Source organism: Artemia sp. Qi Xiang Cuo, chromosome 18 (genome assembly GCF_049724085.1).
Source record: "Artemia sp. Qi Xiang Cuo chromosome 18, ASM4972408v1, whole genome shotgun sequence".
NCBI classification, from domain to species: Eukaryota; Metazoa; Arthropoda; class Branchiopoda; order Anostraca; family Artemiidae; genus Artemia; species Artemia sp. Qi Xiang Cuo.
The window spans coordinates 9,190,968-9,214,796 of NC_142811.1; the positions used below are offsets into that span (position 1 = coordinate 9,190,968).

Consider the following 23,829-nt stretch of genomic DNA (forward strand, 5'->3'; position numbering starts at 1 on the left):
AAAGATTTGACCACTAGTTTAATGGGCTTCTACTTTCCAGTCTTAAATTTCGAGGATAAGTCATTCACGATTCGGGGATTTTTCGGGGGAAAAAAAAAATAGAATTTCGTTACGAAAATTTGGGAGCCAAAATTGGTTTTAGCTTTGTTTTCAGGCTCAAGTAGGGCTTGGATCCACGTTGTAAATCAAACCTTTTACAGAGTAGGTTTTAGAGCTAGAGCACGGTATTGGAACTCTTAGCTGAAAACGCTTATTGCTGATATTGCAGCAAACTTCAAAATTGTTTTCAAATTAAAAAAAAAACAGTGAACACATGTGAACTATAAATACCAGTAGCAATTTCTTATTAAATTGTTATTGAATCTCAATGATTCAATAATAATATTTAAAAACAAATATTTTTTGCGATTTCTAGATAGGTAAAATAATTAGACAAAATTCAAAAAACAAGTAGCCTATGTGGCAACATAAAACTTAAAACAAACGTGAACTAAATTAAACAAGTAAATTTAAACTTAAATTTAAAAGGAAATTTTGACGATAATTGACACTTTATTGGTTTTTAATGCTGATTCTGAGGTTTTCGGTGTTTACCCCCCCCCCCCCGAAAAAACTGGAAAATACCTCCCTCACAACACACACAAAAATACCTTCCGCAGAAAATACCCCCACGGAAAGTACCTCAGTGGAAAATACCTTCCGCGGAAAGTACCCCCGCATAAATTATCCCCGCAAAATACCCCCTCGGAACATGCATTTTTTTTCATTGTTGGTTTACGCTATGCTTTCCTTACTTTTGGTTACCTCATAATCACCATATAGTCATCGAGTAGGTCCCATCTCTCCCACCAATCCTGCGGCCATCTATGTTCCTTAATATAGTACTAAGATATGATGAGATTTATTCTTCATTAAATATGCATACAATACTACATGTTACTAATCCCCCAAAGGCTCATTGGCCTGTAAAGAAGGGGGAAGAAAAATGAGTTACTTTCTCAGAGATGAGGAGCAAAAGAAAATTTAAAATGATCACTTACTCACAGACAAAAGAGCAAAAGGAGAAGAAAAGAAAATATGAATCAAATAAAATCAATAGAAACAAATATAAATAAACTAAATTAATTAACTAGATTAAATAGACTCCAAAAAATAAAAACACAAATTAAATAACTTTTAAGAAGCCACATGATTTTTAACAGTTTTTTTTAAACGAACAGAATGAGTGCCCCCCTTGAGTTCATTCAGGAAACTTATTCCAAACAATATGACACGCCATTAGAGGATTAAATTTTGACCTTATAGAAGGAGTAAATGGAAATTGAACATGATTTATCATATTGCGAAGATTATAACTATTTTGATCAGAGGTAAAAGATAGCTGAGCGCTTAGAGACCAGGGGAAGTCAGCATAAAGCTGAGAAAAAGTAGAACATGCACATGAAAGAATGTATGGTGACTCAAAATCATGTAATGGGATAACTAATAAACAATTAGTTTCATGATGAGGTTTCTAGCTTAATTGTAAACCTTAGAAAATGGTTTTAACAGTGAAAGAAAGGTTGACATCCACAATATTGGACAGTAAGAAATGTAAGATTGGATCAAGTAATGAAAAAGGGATTTCCAAAATTGATCCAGGAAAATTATGTTTAGGTTTGTTGAAAATACCGAGACTCCTGCATATATCCATTTTAGTAAAATCAATATGACGTTTGAAAGATAAGTTTTCATCAACACGAATGCCCAAAAACAAACATATAGGTCTTTAGATCTATGAATTATTCCATTTGGCTGGTGAATTTCTGAAAACTGATGATAAACCTAAGAAACACACAAAAAGAATAGACTTAGCCACATTTAGGGTAAGATAAGTAGCATCAAGCCACAAAATTAGCCTTTCAAACAAATTTTCCAAATTTATTCGAAGCTCTGATTCGCAATTCCCCAAAGTGCCAAGTAGGCTGTCATCAACAAAACAAACAAGGACATCAGAAGAAGGTAAACTATAGTTGCCACAATGGGCAAGGGAAGGCTTAGAATGACAAAGTCTACAGCAATTAATAAGTTTCTGCTTTTTTACAACATAATAAAGATCATTTACATAAATCAAAAATAGCACAGGCACTAAAACTGATCCCTGGGGAACGCCCAAATTCACTTGTAAGGTTGATCGGAAAAAAAGATCAAGAGAAATTAACCTATCCTTCAAATAAGACTGAAACCAAGAAAATACATTTCCTCTTATGCCAAAATGAGACATCTTCGATAGAAGAGTTTCATAGGTTAAGGAATCGAAAGCCTTACCAATATCCAGGAATATAGCAGTCGGAATTAATCGCGAATCTAACGCAGAATGAATAAAATTCAAAAGGGTTATACAGGCATGTTCAGTGGAGTGCTACATTTGGAAACCAAATCAAAAATCATGAAGAAAATTTTTAGATTTTAGGAAAGTAAGGAGACGAGAAAGCAGAGTATTTTCAAAGATTTTACTAAATACTGATAAAATTGAAATTGGTCGATTAAAATTGAAATTTGCCGGATCATTTCTTGGTCTACCCTTATACAAAACAATAATTCGAGTACACTTGGGAGCATCCAGAAAAATTCCACAATCAAATGAAAGATTAACAAGTTTTGTTAGAGGCAAACTCTTGAAAGAAAAATAGACTTAACTACCTTAGTAGGGATAGAATCTGTTCCAGATTAGGACGAGTTTCTCAAGCCATTAACAATTTTAGTAATTTCATTTATTGTTACTGGCTCTGTAAACATAGACTTAACACAAGACGTCCCAAGGTAAGATCTAAGGTCCTGCTAGGCTGAGACAAAGTAACTGTAGAAGCACTATTCTTGCCAATATTAGCAAATAATGAAGTGAATGCCTCTTGGACATTAAGCTCACCTTCCACAGCTTTATCACCAATGACCAGACTCATAGGTAAAGAGCTAGATTGAGAACCAGGTTTAAATACAGAATTTATTACCTTCCATGTTTTACAAATATCTTTGCCACACGGAACAAAATTATTCAAACAATAGAGAGATTTGGCTTTCCTACACAAGGAATTATATATATTCTGGTAGATCTTGAATTGACAAAGACGAATAGCACTTGCTGAAGGTGTAGCGCATTTATAATCTTTCAAGAGATTATTGTTCCTTCTCCAGTTTTGAGAAGTCCGGATGTCATCCATGGGCTTAGAGGAACAATCCTTTTAGACCTATGATTAGAAGGCTGTACTTTACAAATGCTAGGAATAGCCTCTTTTATGGTTCCAAAAAAGGACTCAAATAAACAAGAAAAATCCTTATCAATATCAAGCAAGCTCCAGGAATTTTCTGCTAATTTAGACCCAAGAAAAGATAACTCTTTCTCACCAAACCTAATAGAATAGGAATCAAACACTTGAGCCCAGTTACTCTTCCCCTATTACAAGCTGAACCAATAATATATTGGAAAATTATCGGATATATCAATAAATAAAATTAAATTTTCCTTCAAACTAAGCGTTGAGAAGATATTGTCAATCAAAGAACCTGTAACATTAATTACTCGTGTGGGGATGGATGTAGATGGTAGAGTTCCTGCGGCAAGCATGGTTGAAAAAAAATCAACTGAAGCCAAAGAGTCTGAAGCCACCAAATTCATATTAAAGTCACCCGTTATGATTAACTGACATGGACGTTTCAGTATTATGTCAAGTATTTCCTCGAGATTCCGCAAAAAATAACGGAACCACACCAATAGGGTAAAGGCACCAATGATTCGACAGTTTTTGTAAAAAAAAAAACAGTTTTTCTACTCCAGAAGTCCAAATCTAAAGACTATCGATTTGAAAAGGTTTTCAGTATGTAGGGAAGACATCTAGGAATCTAATAATTTGATGAGAAGTTTGAAGTTTTATCTGAAAAGGGTACAAAACTCCGATCTTCCGAAATTAGAGCATTTTCACCTACAAATTCGACACAACAAAAAAGTTACCTGTTTTCGACGCAAATCAAAAATCAATTCGACATGTGTCAAAATACTCCGGGAATACGTGCTGCGGAACCTGGTGTATTCTACACGTGTCGAAATACTTGGGGAATACCGATGGGCGGAACCTGGTATATTCGACAGGTATATTCTTGTTTCTTTATTTTTCTTCAACTTCATTTAATGTATAGAAGTATAAAACACTATTCAAAAACAAGAATTAATAAAACTAAAAAAAATTGTTTCAATTGTGTAGTATTTAATATAACAAAATTGCTTAATCATCAGGAGTGTGATATTGTGACCTAGATCATTTAAATTTTTTTTTTCTAAGTGTTGCATATGTGCCACAGGAATGGCATCTCGGAATGTTATCTGGAATGGCCAACTTCCTGTCAGTTTTAACAGCCCAGCAAAGATTTGTTCACTGTTGACAGTGTAAATATCATCAACATTTGGCCATTTCAAAGTGTGATCTGCGATTCTAATCCACTTGAAAAATTGTAGTTTGGACTGTCCTTTGTCCCGAAATTCCAGAAACCTAACGACAAAATATGGCATCTCGCTTTTTTTTGTCGCTAAAGGAAACGGCATAGTATTTCTCAAGCTGCGGTTCAGCTTCCGACCCAAATTTGAGATTTGTTTTTTTTTAGTTTCATTGATAAGTGCTAAGGAAGGGGAAAAATGACTTCTAAGTGAACCTCTGCAATTTTTGTCAGTAGCGGGTACCCATAAATTCGACAGCTATTTTTTCGTATGTGGACCCTGGGATCTCGACACCAATTATTTCTCATTTGTATTACATGTTCAGTGAAGTTTCGACAGTCATCTATATTTCTACAGGGCCTGTTGCCGTCTGTCGAAAATTTTGACAAGGTTACTATAAGATATTCGCAAAAGAAATAAATCAATTTATGAAAGCCATTATCTACGTTTGAATTTTACTAAAGGAACTTAGTGCACCTGGTATCCTACTACTTTTCACAAGAATTTTCGATGCTTGCAACCTAGTTTCGACAATGTAATATTTGCTGCCATTTCAAGAAAAAGCTAATGTTACTAGAATTCAGATAAAATCAGATGTATCTTGATGCATTGGTGCTAATCTCAGTTTTTTTTTTGCAATAAATAACCAAGTAACAGCAATTTGAACATTGCATTCCTGAAAAATTTTCAGTAGCTCCTTCCTTGTCGAAAACAGGAAAATAATTGAATTAAATGTTCTTTTCTTATCTGGGACTGTCGGATATTGTGTCAACAATTCCTATCATTGGAATACAAAAACGGCTTCAAGAGATGGTGTTCCGCATCAAGATTAAGCAGAGTTATCCCGTTTTAAAGGAAAATTTCGACAGGGGTTCCAAAATTGCACTGGCGGATCATCGGTACCTTTACCCTAGGAGAACGATAAATATTGCCTATGGTTAGATCAATAGGCTACCATTAGATCTAATTTCTATAAATTGTGACTCGAAAATACCTTCAAAATTCCTTGGTAAGTCATCACGCAAGCAATGATGCAAATTGCAATATATATATATATATATATATATATATATATATATATATATATATATATATATATATATATAAATAAATATATATATATATATATATATATATATATATATATATATATATATATATATATATATATATATATATATATATATATATATATATATATATATATATATATATATATATATATATATATATATATATATATATATATATATATATATATATATATATATATATAATATATATATATATATATATATATATATATATATATATATATATATATATAAATATACATGGCAAGGCCTCCTTTAGCTGTGGTAAAGTGGGTTTAAGGTTGTAGGGTGAGGTTATGGTTGTTGCCTTATTTCCCTCTTTATAGGGGGGATACTTGTGGTCCTAATGTAAATAAAATTTGGTAGCGTGTCTCGGGCTCTGACCTGATTAATGAGGCGTACTAGCTGGGAATATTCGAGGGTCAAAATTTGGATTGTAGAGAGGTTGGCCATAACGCAATACTTTTATTCAGCTAACATACATCAGTGCAAGTCTGATAACACATAAGCCGCTGGGACTTGTTGTCCCAGGAATTCAAACAAGTATAAGAAATCTACAATAACGTATAACACAATAAGATACTTGAACACTTACAACAATCCAACAATATTCCAAGGTGTTTCTAAAATCAACGGACTAGAGGTCAGTCCGGCATGCAATTAGTATATCGCACCCCGTTCCCATAAAATGTATCTTTTATACATTCCATCAATCACAGCTTATCGGGCCCAATGACGCATATAGCAAGGAAGTGGTTATTTTTCAATTTCCCATTCAATATGCACATACCAGGATGTGTTCCTTATCGTAATGAAAAGAGGTATTTCTAAACTTTGTATTTGGTACCTTTACCCTAGGTACCAAATTGCAATATATATACATGTCAAGGCCTCCTTTAGCTGTGGTAAAGTGGTTTTAGGGAAGGCAAATAAATAAACACAGGTCAATTTAGGGTTCTTCAGAAAAGAAGATAACCAACTAGATTTTTTTAATTTTTAAATTTCATTTTTAAACGATCTTAATAAATCAAGCTTCTTAAAAAGATCCAAAAAATCATTTTAATCGCTCCCTTTCTGTCTAATATTTTAGATTGGCTTGTTCTCAGTCTCGCCTCCTCCAGCTTCAAATTTGCCATCGCTCCTACATTAAGATTTGAGCAATTCCGAGTGACAGAGTTTTTGTTTTGTTTTTATTTTATCGAAAAAAAAATATTTCAATCGTTGTCTTCAGTTCCTATATGAAACAGCAGTCATTTACATAAAATGCCTTTTCCGTTTGTAATTTGAATTGTAAATAGCGACGAAGACCACACTGCCTTTCCATCATAAACAATAAGTAGAACAACAGGGAAATTTTTATACAAGACAGTGGAACGCAACTTTTAAATGAGTATTTCGACCCGATGTCAACCAGTCCTGGATGAACTTTTTTGAAGTAATGCTATTAGGGCTGTTTTGAAAACTTAAAAAAAAAATTCAGTTTTAATGAGGGAATTTTAATGTGAGTTTCTTTTATATTTTTTTTTTCTTCGTGTATTTTACTTAGGGCGGCCCTTGGATATAGGGTCGAAATATTCATTTAAAAGTTGCATTTCACTGTCTTGCATAAAAAATTTCCTGTTGTTCCATTTATTGTTTATAATTTGAATTGTAACTCCAAACCAAAAGAAATCAAGAAATAAAAGAAGAGTTCATACAAATCCACCACAAGCAGGCTAGCCTGAAGCTGTTTTGATGGGTCTCATAATTCCAGGAACGTACAAAGAAATTCTAGGGGAGGGGGTCAAACAATAAAAAAAACTCATTTTTAAATTGAACTAAAAAGTAAAGATTTTTTTTTTCTCAAGAATATATTAATACAAGTTAATGAGAGGGGCCTAAAAAACATTGGGTTTACATAGCATAAACACCAAATTTATCTAGGTTTTGAATGCATAAGCGAAATAAGTCGATTACTTGAGGAAAACAAGTAAAAATTATCAAATTAGGTAAAAACGAATCGTTTTTTTTGTCCCTAATTTTCACTTATATTTATAGATTCTGGAAAAAAAATATTTTCAACTTTTATTTTCCAATTAAAAAAATATTATGTCTCATCCAAGATCACAGCCTAAGTTAACACAGCCTCAGGAAGTATTCATACAGTTGTATTATACTGATAGATATGGGAAGTAACTGAAAATTCGGAAGTGGTTGGAAAATAGTTCAAAAATTAAATAAATTGTGCGACAAAGAAATAAATGGAAGATGTAACAAAATGATCAGTGCGTTAATAAAAACGAACTGGGAATCGTTTAATTAAAAAAATTTAGGGGGGATAGTAAAAAACCCATAATTTAATAAAGAAATTCAGAGAAATTGGAAGAAATTTAAGTTGTCAGGGGGTTGGGGCTCCAACCCATCCTGCGTGGTCCCTATGAATCAGTTTTTAAGTAAACCTCAAACCTATCCTATACAGATTCAAGACTGTTTATCTTCTTCATAAAAATGGGCACTAGTCTAGTTGTCTTTTTCTAAAGCCAAATATTTAGTGATTGTCCATTCTGAAGAAAACATGCTAAACACACAAGCAGTACCATTAAATTCTTTATTTTATCCTATTTTCATATACCATGGCCCCTTTTCTGAAAATACAGATGGGGAGGGGGAGTATCATGTCCAAAAAGTGACCATGGTACTTGGAAAGTGTACCATCAAATCGAAAATTCTGGCTCAACTAACCCTCCTCAGTGATAGATATAGCTTGGTTATAAACAAAAAATTGCTCATTTTTACAGTTTTATATATTTTGTCATTATCCGCTGTTAATAATCCCATATAAAAAAAGCAAGTTTTGTATATAACCTAATATTATGTCCAATAAATCAGAAACGAGAGGGGGGCGAGGTTGTTACCTTCCCCATATCAGTTCAGTATGACTGTTGACTGAACAAGATTCAAACTCATATGATGAAATTGACAGTTGGTAAGGTGACTAACTGACTATTGTCACTAAGCAAATGATAATCTTGTGCTCATGATGTTTTCTTAACTTACAATGCGAGTAAGCGAAGTGGGTATTTTCTCATCCTAATAACTGAGTAATTGTGTGATAAGATTAAATGACCGCGATGTGAAAGAATGTCAATACTAATGTCAGTGTAATTAAAATGGGAACAGCAGATTCTTTTTACGGGGAAAAAAAGATTACTCAGAAAATGTGAAACCTACTTATCATTCAAAAGCGTAACATAATTGTAACACAAATTCAAAAACGTAACAAAAATGTAACGTTTTTAGGACCGCAACGTAAAACGTACCGTTTTATTTAAACATACCAAAAATGGTACGAACGTAACCTCGGTGGCAACCCTGCATGCAGTTCTTCTTCTTCTTCTATTTAACAACAGGCGGGCTTTTCAGTAATACTATTTAGCCCTTATCCTTTTGCTTCACTCTATGGGCTACAGAGCTACTGGCTTGATTGCCTCATATTTATTAAATATTTTCAGTTATCTTTCAGTAGATCTTTCGACTCTAGGAGTTCAATTATGAGATGATAGATGTCGATTTTTATGCTCTGTGTGCAGGTATAGTTGGCTAGGCTCTTGGCTGATAGTGAGATTTTGTGGTGTTAGAAGCATTATTAACAGTTTACAAAGCAAGGTATGTTGTGCAGACGTCATCATATTACATTCAAATAGGCAATGGTCAATTGTTTCATTATTCACATTACAATGCCTGCAAAGAGGGGAGAGGGAAAATTAACCCCTTGAATTAGGAAACTTATGCGAGAATGCAAGAAAATTTAGTCCATTTGTTCCAGAACGAATGCTATGATAAATTTTAGAAAAATACTTATTGGGAAAGGTGGAAAGGATAGGATTATTTTTGATAAAATTAATATCTGTTAGTCTCCATCGGTAAATATCTCTAATCGGGATTGGTCTGCCACTTGGCTGGTCAATATTTATAGCATTTTTTGCTATATCATCAACCTGATGATTACCACTTATGCCAGAGTGGCTGGGAATATACTGAAAATAGGTTCTTATGCCACTTGAAGCAAGATTATCTATAATACTGAAACAATGATAATTGTCAAAGTCCAACTTATACTGAGGAGCTGAGGCCAGCAACTAAAGGCTTGATAAAGAGTCGGAATATACTATAATATTATTTGAATTTACAATCAAAGGTTGGTTTTCCTTAAGATGTTCTAATGCCATGATTATGGCATTTAACTCAGCAGACATTATAGATACATTATTAAATAATCTCTCGCCCATTGCAATTTTCAGGTGAGGAAGGAAAGCACCACTTGCTACCTTCTCAATTATTTTTGACCCATCAACAAATATTTGGAAGTGGTTTTTATAAGTAATTGTATTAAGTTCAGCAAATTTTTTCTGGACAAAAGCAATGGGGGTTAAATCTTTATTCCACTTTGAGAAATCAGTATTTATTATGGGAATTGACCAATTCCATGGAGGGGATTGGGGAAAGTAGGTGCAATAGACTTTGCCGGTACAGGGAACTTCTTCTAAATATTGGCATACTCATCTGCAATGCCTTTATACATGGCTGGATTTCTAAACCAATTATGTAGGGTGTGTGAGCTATTTGATTCAATTTTTGTTAGATGTTTGTCAAGAGAAAGCTTCGTCTCTCCCTTATTGTTGTTAATCCACTCTCTATAAGCAGAAACTTAATGCTTGTGGTTTTCCTAAGACCAAATATGAGACGTATTATATCATTTTGTGTTTGTTTCAATTTTTTGCATCTGGGTCTTTGCACATGCACAATAGACGATGAGCCCAAAGTCAATATGGGGTCTTATATGTGATTTCTAAAACTGGAGTAAGGTTTTCTCCTTACGGCCCCAGGGTGTGGAAAGAAGTCTTTTTAGTATATTTGTTTTTCTATAGCATTTTTTTATTGTGTTTGAAATGTGGAGGTGGAAATTAAGTTTTTGGTCAAGCATGAGACCTAGGCAATTAATATGATTATCTTCTAGAATAGTTGTTCCATTTAGAGTAACTAAAAACACGCTAGTAACTTTCTAATTAGTGGAAGCAAATAAATTGCCAAGTTTGAAATAAGTTAAATTTATATGGAAATAGTTTGATTCTTTAACCAAGGCTGTGCTCGATTTGGAATCTGTGATCCTAGGAACAGTAAGGAAGCATAGTTTTCAATTCTTCTCATATAATTTGTGTTGAAGAATAGATTTATTTAATTGGAGTTGCCTTATAACATTATTACTAATTTATGCTCCTTGCTTGGAAGCAAAACAGCGCCATCTATAATAATTCTTAATAGCGGAATTAAGAGTGCGTTCATATTGCTATTTCGAATGAACTGCTAATCCCCAATCCTCTCGAAGCGGACTTATAATCGAGATTTATCATGGCTAATGTTACGCAAAAATCGTTCGACGAGTTCAGAAAAGTTTTGAGCGGAAAACTGGATTCTATTATTGCTACGCAGACAGAATTAAATAATAAGCTTGACGGAATTACTTCTGAGATCGCGTCGCTGAGAACGGAGGCTTCCGACCGTGATGTGAGGCTTAATAACTTTGAGAAAACTATCGACGAGTATGTCGACAAGTACCAGGCCCTGGAAAAACAGCTACTACTTATCGACGTAAAAGATCGCCGTCTGAACCTTAATGTGCATGGTTTACCGGCAGAAGAGCCTAACAAGAAAGTTGAAGATAGCGTCATTAAATTAGTTAGCGAAAAGCTGGGTGTAACTAGTGACATATCTATTACTAAGTGCTATCGGATTTCTTCACGGGCTGCAAACATCACAAATAGGCGCAGCAAGCAAAATAGCCGACGCAAGGAGTCCCCCGTATTTATTTCACTAAGCTCGGAGAGTGATGTCCAGTCGATCATGAACAATGTTAAAAAGCTAAAAGGTAGTGGGATTATAATCTCTACAGACCTGTCCCGTGCTCTCAACATGATTCGAAACTCCCTACTCTCGAAAGCACAAGAAATGAAAGAGTCGAAACATATCGTTTCATCCAGAGTGCGTCACAAGTGTATTAACTTATGGCTAGAAGTGAAAAAAAGTGATTCTTCTGAATGGGAAAAGATTCATTAGTTTGTTTGTAGTGTATACGCGGACCAGTATTTTTTTTATTTGTTTAATGAAATACGTCCGCGATCGAGAGATGAAACAAGTTCCTTTTGTTGGTGTGTGTCATGATTGGGAAAATGACCACTAGTCAGTGTTGGTTTTTTTCTTTTCGTTGTTTTTTTTCTTTCTTATTGTGTTCAGTGCTCAATGCGACTTCGACTTGTTAAGTCTGCCATGCCAGATTATGCTTCATCGTCGCTATTATTTTTTTATATTTTACATAGGCCTAGAAATCAGGTTGTGTTTTTGCTTCGTGTATTTTTTTCAGTTGAAGTTAAGATATTTCACAAGACGTGCCGTACTCTTCCACATCAAGGTTTGGTTGATGATTTATTGCCGCATCACTACAGACTCCCACCAGACGGTTTGGTAAGTCAAAATGATTATGATTAATTCTACTGGTGATGGGGCATCGAGTAGGTTGAGAGATTTTGAGAGAGACCCATTAGATTTAATAAAAATTTCTGCTGATTTTGGTTTTTCGGATGATGATTATGATATTTCTATTTGATCCCTCCCTATTAACAAATATTTACTCCCTAATGAGATTAATGGACATGTTTCTCCTGGTAGTGTGAGGCTGGCGAGTTTAAACTGTTGCGGGTTGATGAGTAGTTTGGACCATTTATCTTCGTTCCTTCCATGCTACCGAGTTGATGTATTAGCTGTATGTGAGACTTTCTTAAATGAGTCAACTAGTCACCTAGCGAATATTAAAGGTTAAAATTTTATTTCTAAGACTAGGAATGACAGATCGAGAGGAGGCCTTGGTTTTTTTATTCATAATGATATTACTTACAGGATTGTTTCGGATTTTGATTCTATGTATGAAGAAATGTTGTTTGAATTTTTGGTTGTCGAGCTTGATTTTGGTAATGAAAATGTGTTGTGTTGTTTGTTTTACAGACCACCTAGCTCTTCGGTGCAACATTTCATAAGTAAGCTGGAAGCGTTTTCTTCGATCGCAATCGAGCAAAGTCAGAAGATTATATACATTGGGGATTTTAATGTTGATATAAGTAATGCTAGTCATGATCTTTCATCTACACAATATGTGCCTTCGGCTGTTGATTTTCTGACACTTTGTCTTTCGCTGGGGCTTCTCCCAGCTTGTCGTATTCCAACTCGAGTGGTAAGCTCGACAGCAACGGTAATCGACAATATTTTTCTGAATATGGAATTTGATTCGTGTCATGTTATTATCGATGACACGTCAGACCACTTTATGCTTTTGATGGAGATAAAAACTGGGCGACAAACGGCGACTCCGATCAAAACAACTAGAAGGCTTGATGCTACATCTGTTCAGCGGTTGAATGAACTGCTGCTTAAAATTGACCCCTCTCCATGCTTAGACTGCGAGGATGTAAATCAAGCTTCACAGTATTTTGTCAACGAATTTACCACAGCACTTAATGTGGCTTGTCCGATGTCTTCGACCCGTCTAAGACGTTACAACAGATCTAAAAAGCCTTGGGTTACGCGAGGACTACTAAGGTCGATCCAATCAAAGAACAGGCTGTATAAAATATATCTATCGAATCCCGATGAAACAAATCAAGCCTTTTTTAAAGCTTACAGAAATTGCTTATCCAAGGCTCTAAGGTCTGCTAAACAGCTCTACTATTTGAAGGCAGTCAATAGCGCGCATGGATCTCCTAAGAAGGTATGGACATTAATAAACGATTGTATCGGCAAAAAAAAGTTGAATTCTTTTCCGGACGAAATGATGCCCCCAGGTGGTGATCCAGCTGTTAAAGGAAAACTTAACGTCGCCAACATGCTCAACACGCACTTCGCTCAAATAGGTGAAAAGACGTCGGAAGAGGCATCCCAAAAATCAACGCCAAATTCTGCTGATTTCAAAAGTTTTCTACCCTCTTCTACTGACCGATCCATATTCCTCACCCCAGTCTCATCTACTGAATTGATGCTTGTACTTCATCAACTCAAAAATGGACACTCAGAAGGAATCGACGGATCTTCTACGAACTTGCTTAAATCGATTATGCCTAGTATAGTAAATTTTCTTGTGCACATAATTAGTCTTTGTTTCAAGAATGGTATCTTCCCTTCATGTATGAAGTCCGCCCGTGTCATTGCACTACACAAAGGGGGAGATATAAATGATCCGTCCAACTATAGGCCAATATCTATTCTATCTGCTTTTGGAAAAAATTATTGAACGTTGTTTGTACGTGAGGATTGTAAATTTTCTTGACAAGAATAGTTTTTTCAGTAAGTCCCAATTCGGGTTTCGAAAAGGACATTCTACTGAGCATGCTCTTTTGGCAGTAACCCAGTTTATTCATGATGCCTTGGATAATGGTGAAATTCCAGCTTCTATATTCGTGGATATACGGAAAGCATTTGACACTATTTGTCACATGATTTTAAATGAAAAATTGTCTAATTGTGGTATACGTGGTCCGGCTAAATCGATAATATTGTCATATTTAAGCGATAGAGTCCAGTGTATTGATGGGGGCGAAGTTATATCAACGTCTTCAAACCAGTCAAATAAAGTTGGAGTGCCCCAAGGTTCAATTCTTGGCCCTCTGTTGTTTCTAATTTATGTTAACGATATTAGTAATTCAGTTGAGGACCTAGGGCTGACCGTTCTCTTCGCAGATGACACAGCCTGTAGTGTCTCTGGAATCGATGAAGATCGTGTCAAACATAATTTAAGTCTAGTATTTGATAGACTAGTAGCATGGTTTACGGCAAATAGGCTAGCTCTGAATACTTCAAAAACAAAGTTTATGATATTTTCGCGTACGTCACGGGCACTTCCATGTCTGAAGTTGATTGTCATCTGTTCCAGGTATGGATATATCACGTGTTGAAATTATTTGTTACCTTGGTGTGCTGGTTGACTCAAATTTGAGTTGGAAGCCGCATATAAATGGTATAAGATTGAAGCTTGGAAGGAACGTGGGTATTATGCAACATATGAAAATCATTTTGCCGTTCGAAGCTATGCGTTCTATTTATTTCGCTCTTGTTCATTCTTATCTAAATTACTGCCCACTTATTTACTTGAATACTTTCAGATCCCATTTAATTCCGCTTCAGAGGCAACAAAATAAGGCGCTTTGTATTTTAAAAAGTTATCTTCCTTCCCCAGCGTCTTTCCCCAGTAAGTCTTCTACAAATAGTTTATATTGTTTATTGAATATTCTTCCTGTTGAACTTGCAGTTACTTTTAACTCGATTTTATTCAAGGTTAATCATAATCTCCTGTCACTGCCCAGTTATTTCTTTTCTTTTGATTTGTTCCCAGTTGCTCCGCCATCTTCTCATCTAGCTCGCAGCATACGCAAACTACGCCAGCCATTGATAATTTCAGAGAGGTCCCGGTTTTCTCTACGAAATAGTGTGGCTGCCGCGTGGAACCAATATGAATCTATTTTTGATTTTGATGTGTCGATTGGAATTTTAAAAAATAAAATAAAATCATTCCTTTTGGACATTTATTAGTCAATTATTATTTTATTATTAATATATTCTCCTTATAATAATATTCTCTTCTTTTTTTTTTGATCCCTCTCGGATCTTGATATCCTTCTTCTTGTCCCATTGCTGGTTGAGAGTTGTTTATGTATCGTCGGGTGGGTGTCTGCCGTGATGTGGTGAGTAATTAACATTAAATTTATTGATTTATTTATATTTGTTTGTGAAGTCTACCATTTTGAATGAAAATCCGTATATTTCTTTATTGTTTTTCTCTTTTTTTATCTGTGCAAAACGAGCTTGTCTCACTGCCAGATATCTTTATATATTTAGTGTCATTATGTAAGATTGAATAATAAATGAACCTGAACCTTTAGAGTTAGTTTTGCATTAACATGGTTCCGCTTTCGGTGAAATCGGATTATTTTTGACTTGGTAGGTGCAATGGGTAAATCTGAATGTTGAGAGAATTTTTCAAATTGGAAAAGTAACTTTTGCAGATTTTACTGTGCTATCTCAAAGGTATTGCCAGATGACCATAGCACCAGATCGTCACCATATTGTAGATTCGTGTGGGGGAGGTTCATGTCCCAGAGATATAGGGCAAAAAGGAGGCAACTGAGGACCGCTCCCTGAGGTAGGCCTTTGGTTATTGTCCTTTGGGGTGAGGAGGCTGAACCAACACAAACAATGAAACTTTGCAATTCTATGAAAGATTTTATAAGATATACTAGCTTGGGGGGTAGTCCAAGGTTTGCAAGTTTATTTAAAAGGATTTGGTGGTTCACATTGTCATATGCCCCTTCAAAATCTAGGGAAGCTGCAACTAGGACATTATTTTTTGAGAATGATTCATTTATTGCATTTGTTAGTAAAATGAAAGCATCTGTTGACGAGTGGTGTTTCCTGAATCCAGTTTGAGTGTCAGGGATCATATTATTTTTTTCAACAAACCAGAGGAGTCTGTAATAGATCATTTTCTCCATTATTTTACCCATCACAGGAGTAATCATTATGGGCTTATAGGACTCAGGGTTATCTTTGGGTTTATTTTTCTTTAGGATTGGTAGGAGGGACGAACATTTCCATGTAGTGGGGAACATAGAAGATGGCCAAGCGTTATTATAACAGTTTAGCAGTTCCTGTTTGTATGAAGGGGTGAGATTCTTTATCCATATAGGTTGTATATTGTCATAGCTGCCGCTAGTTTTGGTCCTAATATGATGTATTGCATTATTATTGATGTATTGTAGGATTGCATTATCCTGGATTGAAAATGGACTAGTTATATACTCGGATCCTGGGCGTGGTTGGTAACTTGGGTTCATAGGAATTGGGGACATTTTGCTTCGATTATTTGATGTTTGCTTATTAACGAAAAGAGTTGCAAATAGCTTAGCTTTTTAATTATCATTGTCATAATTGGTATTATTATGTATAAGCTCATACAGGAGTGTGTTGGGGGAAGTCTTTTTCCCACAGATGTGGCTTATGACTTTATGTATAATTGGCACATGTGTCTCTCTGGAGAGATTATTCGCAAAATTGTTCCGAAATTTATATTTAGCATCTATTATAGTCCTTTTTAGATTAGGTTCTGCTTATAATTTTCTGCAGTTTTATTTTCAAAATCTCCAGCTCTGTTCCTTCCTCAGCATTAAGCGTTTTCAGCTGAGAAGTTTCAACCCCGTGTTTTCCTCTAGAACCCGCTTTGTGTAAACGCTTGATGCACTACACGAGAAAAACCTGTGTTCGAACCCGCAGAGCCTGAAAACGAGGCTAGAGAAGTCCTTCAAAACTAAAGAGCTAAAACCGAATAGCTAGGCTAGAAGAAGCAGAAGGCAAAAGATGGCAACAAAGTTTCAACTCCTTAGAAGTCTTGATGACTTTGAACTTCTAGTAAAGTAAAGTTTTTAGTATGTAAGCTTATGGATAAAAGGCTGGTAAATTTTTTGTTGTTCATATTATTGACTTACGAATAAAGTAAACATACCACTCAATGCCTTTTTTTATGCTCTTTCCAAATATAATAGCCTAATCATTTTTGTCCAAAGTAAATTTTAACCCCACTCCTATATACACCAATTCTGGGTACATATTTGCACATTAGGGGGATGGGGGCAAATTTAGTAAAATTCTACTTTAGCTAGCCTGCTTTTGACTATCTTGGAAAGGGGTTAGGTTAGGAAAATGGAACTGTCAGGGATGGGTCTACAGGATAAAGTATGTCCTGGCAAGGAATTTTGAAGTACCTACATCCACTCCTCCCTCTAGAGGGTCCTGACCTTTGATGACCTTTAAAAATCTGTGTGTTATAAAACTCAAACCTTGCAAAATAGATCAGTAAATATCTACCAAATCATATTATTGACTTACACATAAAGTAAATATACCACTTGATGCCTTTTTTATGCTGATTACAAATATAATAACCTAATCATTTCTAGTGGAAATGAATTTCAGCCCCCCCCCCCATATATGCCAATTCAGGGTATATATTTCTACATTAGGCAGGTGGGGGTAAATTTTAAACTTACCTCCCATTTATATCAGAAACAAAAGTTGCCCCCCTAATGTAGAAATATATACCCTGAATTGGCATATATAGGGGGGCTGAAATTCATTTCCAATAGAAATGATTATTATATTTGTAATCAGCATAAAAAAAGGCATCAAGCTGTATATTCACTTTATGCATAAGTCAATGATATGATTTGGTAGATATTTACCAATAGATCTTCTGCTTAAATGAAGTAGCCTACAACAAAATTGTTTTCAGCTTCACAACTTTGCTAAGTCCCAATTTATAAGAGCCTCATTTTCAGGCACTGGGTTCAAACACAGGTTGCTATTGAGTTCTGCATCAAGCGTTTTTAGGGTTGCAGGTTCAACAGGAATCTGCTTCTAAGCATTTTCAGCTGCTGGGTTCTCCCTGTGTTTGCACCTGGGTTCCTTGAATCTGGAACCCATTGAAATACCAGGTTCAAACCCAAGTTCTGCACTCATTGGGGGTAAATTCAAAAATGGCTATCCACCCTGAATTCACAGCCCATGAAGTTTGCTCATTGGGATCCCAAACAGTTGATTTTGAATTGAAAATCAAGTATTTTGCAGTAGGCATCAATGCATGGCTAATTGTAGAAAAAAAACAAGACAGATAGTCCAAGTAATTGAGAGGGTAATTCTATTCCTCAGCATCAAGCATTTTCAGCTGTGAAGTTTCAACCCTGTGTTTTCCTTGAGAACCCACTTTGTGAAAAGGCTTGATGCACTAGACAAGAACAACCTGTGTTCAAACCTGCTGAGCCTGAAAATGAGGCTAAGGTTTTAAAGATATGCAAATACATTTCCTGAATTTTGAAAAAAATATGTTAATATGGCTTAAAAACATTAAAATTCTACTCAAATAACAGGAATTGCATTTTCAGAACTAAAGTCAAATAAAAAGAAATGCACAACTGAAAATTAAAGTAAAATATTATTTAGTCAAAATTTCAATAGGTACAGACCTGTCAAGTAGGCAAATTTGAGGACCCACTAGAGGGAGAAGGAGTAGAGGTAGGTACTTCAAAATACCTTCCTGGGACATACTTTAGCGTGTAGACCCATCCCTGAAAGTTTCATTTTCCTAACCAAACTCCTTTCCAAGATAGCCAAAAGTAATTAAAGCAGAATTTTAGGCTACTGCAAATTTTATTTCTGGTGTAAATGAGAGGTAACTTTAAACTTCCCCCACCCCCTAACATGAAAATATATTCACTGAATTGGTACATATAGGGGTGGGGGTAAAATCCATTTTGGACAAAGATGACTACTATATTTGGAAAGAGCATAAAAAAGGCATTGAGTGGTATGTTTATTTTATTCATTAGTCAATAATATGAACAACAAAAAATTTATTAAAATGCTAAACTAAATAAGTCAAAATGGGGCTGTTTGTAAGGAAACATGTTAAGAAAAATCCAAACTTCATTAAATGCAGAATAATTAGCCTATAGGCTATTTTTACTGCAACTCCACATTACTTTACCTCCAACCCCCCCCCCCCCCATAATATGCAAATATAGGTCTATAGCTTAAATTTTATATTTCCTTTGTTATATCTGGGTTTGGGATTATTGGTTCTAGACATTTACCCCCCTGGAAAATACCCCCCTGTGGAAAATAAGGTTTTCCAAATTTGAGAATTATATTTGAGTTTAATTTTTTTTAATTTTGGTAGAGAGAAAGAATTTTGGAACTTGAGTATTATGCACTGCTCACTCAAGTTTGCACTGTGTAAAATTTGAGAACACATAATTTTTTTGTTAATTTCTTTGTTTCTTTAGAAATAAATTTTGGCTATAGATTTGCCCATTACAGGGGGGAGGGGGTAAAATATAGTGTAAAGAAAGAAAAACAAGCAAAAATGGGGTTTTTAAAGGCCAAATGAAAATACTGAAAAAAACAACAAAGCAAATATTTTGGGGGGGACAAATGGCTCTCTTATTCAGCACATAACGAAAAAATATAATCAATGCAAGTGTTAAAGAACAAACCAACAAATAAAATGCAGAACGTCAGGGTTAATGTGAAAAAAAACAAAAAATTGAAAGATAAATAAAAATCAATAAAAGCCAAAAAAATTTTAAGAATTAAAACCAAATACTGAACAACAATAAAAGTGAGTCACTCACCAATATCTGTGATTTGCAAAGATTTTCAAAATTGAACTGCCATTGACAGATACTAGCAAATAACTGAGAAATAAAAGACAAACCTTCATTCACTCAAACCAAAACAAAACAGCATTGAATGAGTTTGAGAGCTATGTCATCTGACTCCTGATTTTAATAATTGCATTCCTTGCAGACACTCTTTGAGACTTAAGGGGTTGTTGAAGTGTCTGATTAAGTGATTGAAAAAGTTTTACAAGGTTTATATCTGGGACTATTAAAGTATCAGCTTCTCTTTTAGAAAACCAAAATATGATTCATTTATTCTTAAATCACCTGAATCCCTGTTCAAAGCTAGACCTAAATGTTGGTATATATAAATTTCAACAGCTTCTCTGTAGTGCTGGACAATACCTTTGTCATGCAAAATTAGGCTAGCTAGATAAAACAAAATAGTATGGTCTGGGTTTTTTAAAATGTGCTCTGTAAAGTCAGAGTCAAAATTTTCTGCTTTTTAAGTGTATTATTAATTGAACTAGAGTGCTGAGTTAATCTATCTGTAAGTTGCTGATCAGTTCTTCCAATATACAAAAGACCACACAAGCAAAGAATTCTGTAGACACCAGAGTTTTCACCTATTGGGATAGGGTCTTTACCTTGATAAATTTGGGAATTGATAGTTTTTCTGGGTCTATAGTAAGTGTAAATGTAATTTTTTTCTTAGTATAGCAGGTCTGCATGCAAAAGGTGTTTGTTACAATTATTCTGCATATTCGATAGATAGATAAATAAGTGTATTTTAAAGCCAAATATATGACCATGAACACAGTAAAATAATGTAGGCCTAAATGAATATGGTGAATGGGGGGTGTTTAACCCTCCCAGAAAATGTCCCTCCTCACAAAAAATATCCTCCCACAGAAAGTAACCCCGTGGAAAATACCCCCTCCTTGGGAAATACCCTTGCAGAAAATACCCTCCACCCCTGTGGAAAATAAGGTTTCTAAGTTTGAAACTTTTATTGGAGTTTTTTTAGTTTGGTTGAAAAGTGCTAAGGAATGGGAAAAAGAGGAATTGAGAAGCATCTTAAAAACTCAGAAAAAAACCCACAAATATATTTGTGTTGAAAAGACTATATTTGCACATAGAGGGGGGAGGGGGGATAGTGTTTGGATAGTTTTAATTCAGAAAACAATTTTTCTAGGTATATGGCCGCTAAAAAATTACAGAAAAATAGTGAGGTATCTGGAAATTTTGTTAAATAAAAAAAATTAAAAATATTCCATTATAAAGTAAATATAATGTTTCATTTAAGTGTTTTTTTCAAGTGTCAAATGTTTTTTTTTTCAGTGACTATTTTTCCAAGTATTGAATACTATTATTAGGTTAATTTAGTATTTCATTTAAGTTTTTTATTATGATCACTGATCAAAGTTTATGTTATTTTTGCCTTTCATTTTTGTTATTTTACTGTGTTCATGGCTGAATATTTGGCTTTAAAATACACTTATCTATCTATCTATGTAATATGCAGAATAATTGTACCAAACACATTTTGCATGCAGACCCACTATACTTTACCCCCCCCCCTAATGTGCAAATCCATAGCCCAAATTTATTTCTAAAGTTACAAAGAAAATAAAAAAAAAAAAACAAAAAAAAAACAGTGTGTTGTTGAGTTTTACACAGCATAAACTTGAGTGAGTGGTGCATAATACACAAGTACCAAATTGCCTTCCCCCTGTGGAAATTAAAAAATAAAACTCAAATAAAATTCGTCAATTTGGAAAGCCTTATTTTCCACAGGGGAATGCTGGCCACCATGGATTATCATAGTCAATTCAATTTATGTTGGTTGATACAAGAGTGATGCATGGCAAAATGGGAAAATTTTTAGGTGGTGCTATAATTTAGCTAGGACGAAAGTGATGGCATCATTCAATGCCTTTTTTTGTGCTCTTTCATGATTTAATAATTGCTTCTGGGGATAATTGCATCTTGAGCCCTAAAAGGGGTCCCAAAAGTATTTTATATGAATTATGAAAGAGCATAAAAAGCATCAAAGGATGTTTTCACAGTAAAATTCTACTTTAGCTACTTTTGGCTATCTTGGAATGGGGTTAGGTTAGGAAAATGAAACTTTTAGGGATGGGTCTACAGGCTAAAGTATGTCCCGGAAGGTATTTTAAAGTACCTACCTCCACTCCTCCCTCTAGAGGGTCCTGAAATTTGTCTACATGACAGGTCTATTACCTATTGAAATTTGTACAAAACAACAATTTATGTTAATTTTCAGTTATTGGTTTCCTTTTCTCTGGCTTTAGTTCTGAAAATGCAATTCCTGTTATTTTTGTATAATTTTAAGCCATATCAATGATTTTTTTTTCAAAATTTAGGAAATGTTTTTGCATATCTTTAAAACCTTAAAAATTGGGCTTGAGCAAAGTTGTGAAGCTGAAAACAATTTTGTTGTACTTCATTTAAGCAGAAGATCTATTTTGCAAGGTTTCACTTTTATAGCCCACAGGTTTTTAAAAGTTATCAAAGGTCAGAACCCTCTAGAGGGAAAAGGAGTAGAGGTAGGTACTTCAAAATACCTTCCTGGGACATACTTTAGCCTGTAGACCCATCCTTGAAAGTTTCATTGTTCTAACCTAGCCCCTTTCCAATATAGCCAATAGTAGCTAAAGTAGAATTTTACCAATTATATGGCCCACTGCAAATTTACCATGAACTTTACCCCCCCCCCCACCCCCCTAATGTGCATATACATACCCTGAATTGTTAATGGCAAAGTTTCTGAATTTCAAAATTCAGTGCTATTTTGGTTAATGGCATTTGGAAAACTTGAAACGGTAGGGAAACAGTTTATATTTGAGTTGCCCAATACATGAAGTTTGAATTGTTATAAATTAGTATTTTTGGAATATATTACTCTTGAGTAACTTATTTATAAACTAGTGATATATTTTTAACCTCTTTTCAATAACTTCGCTAGTGTTGATAACTTCTTTATGTGGTTACAAAAATGAAATACCTTTGGGGTTACTTTAAGGGCTCAAGATGCAACTTGCCCAGAAGTGATTATTCAATTATGAAAGAGCATAAAAAAGGCATCAAATGACGTTTTCACTTTCATTTTAGCTAAATTATAGTGCCACCTAGAAATTTACTGCAAAATGCATAAGTAAAAATCCTGTTTTCTCATGAATTTGTGTTTTTGTACTGGATTAGTTTATTGAATGTTTTCATTTAACTGGATTCAGTTCAGTTTTGAACTTAAAAAACATTAATTAGCCTACCTTTCAAATCAACAAAAGGTTGTTTTTAATGAGGACAGCAGATGAACATAAGTTCAACTTTTACCCTTTTGAAAATGGGCCCTAAGTTATACACACATGTATTTAATTACCTCAAGATAATGCCTTCAAAGGATATAATAGGGACGTTTTTTCACTCATCCATGTGCTAAGATCTTACATCTTTTGCCAGAAAATGCTTAAAAGTGAAATCTTTGAACAAAGTTCTTACATCTTTGGTCGTTTTTGTGCAAACGTCTTTCATCATTCTGTTCCGATCAGAGGTCTGAGAACAGTGATGAGTAGATTATCGAAGTTTTCTCATCTTTTTTCTATCTAGGGGAACGGTGGTGGTCTTCACATTTTTTGCTAACATCTGTGAGGTGCAAGGTCCTGAAAGAAATAAGAGTTAAAAAACAATAGTCTTTGTAAAAAGATGTAAGATCTTAATGCTAAAAAATGGGCCTAATATATTAAACCCCAAATTTGTCCCTGGAAGTTTCATTCACCTATCTCAACTAGCCTACTTTTTTAAATAGCCTCAGCTTTTACCCTGTACTGTAAAAAATGCATTAAGTTCAATACCCTTCAGAGGAGGAAGAATTAGCCCACTTTAGAATAAAGCACCAAATCCTGAAGGTAACTTAAAAAAACAGTTATATCATTCCTAAGGTGCTTCACTTTACTCTACCCCCATCCTCCCCTAATGTACAAATATATACTTCAAAAAA

The 23,829-nt window shown here is 34.6% G+C and overlaps 1 protein-coding gene across 3 annotated transcripts in view; it reads left to right on the forward strand.

Annotated features, from left to right (window-relative positions):
- The first annotated feature begins 16,925 nt into the window (after positions 1 to 16,925).
- Positions 16,926 to 23,829, forward strand: part of LOC148941181 (mediator of RNA polymerase II transcription subunit 4-like) — a 30,962-nt gene continuing 24,058 nt past the window's right edge. Inside the window, exon 1 of one of the 3 annotated variants that reach the window (XM_089104658.1) lies at positions 16,926 to 17,048. In XM_089104658.1, coding sequence (XP_088960784.1) covers positions 16,993 to 17,048 — 56 coding nt within the window. In that variant the 5' untranslated portion in view covers positions 16,926 to 16,992. Of the gene's footprint in view, positions 17,088 to 23,829 lie in introns of all 3 variants that reach the window. The other 2 variants (XM_089104659.1, XM_089104660.1) reach the window with 2 other exon arrangements.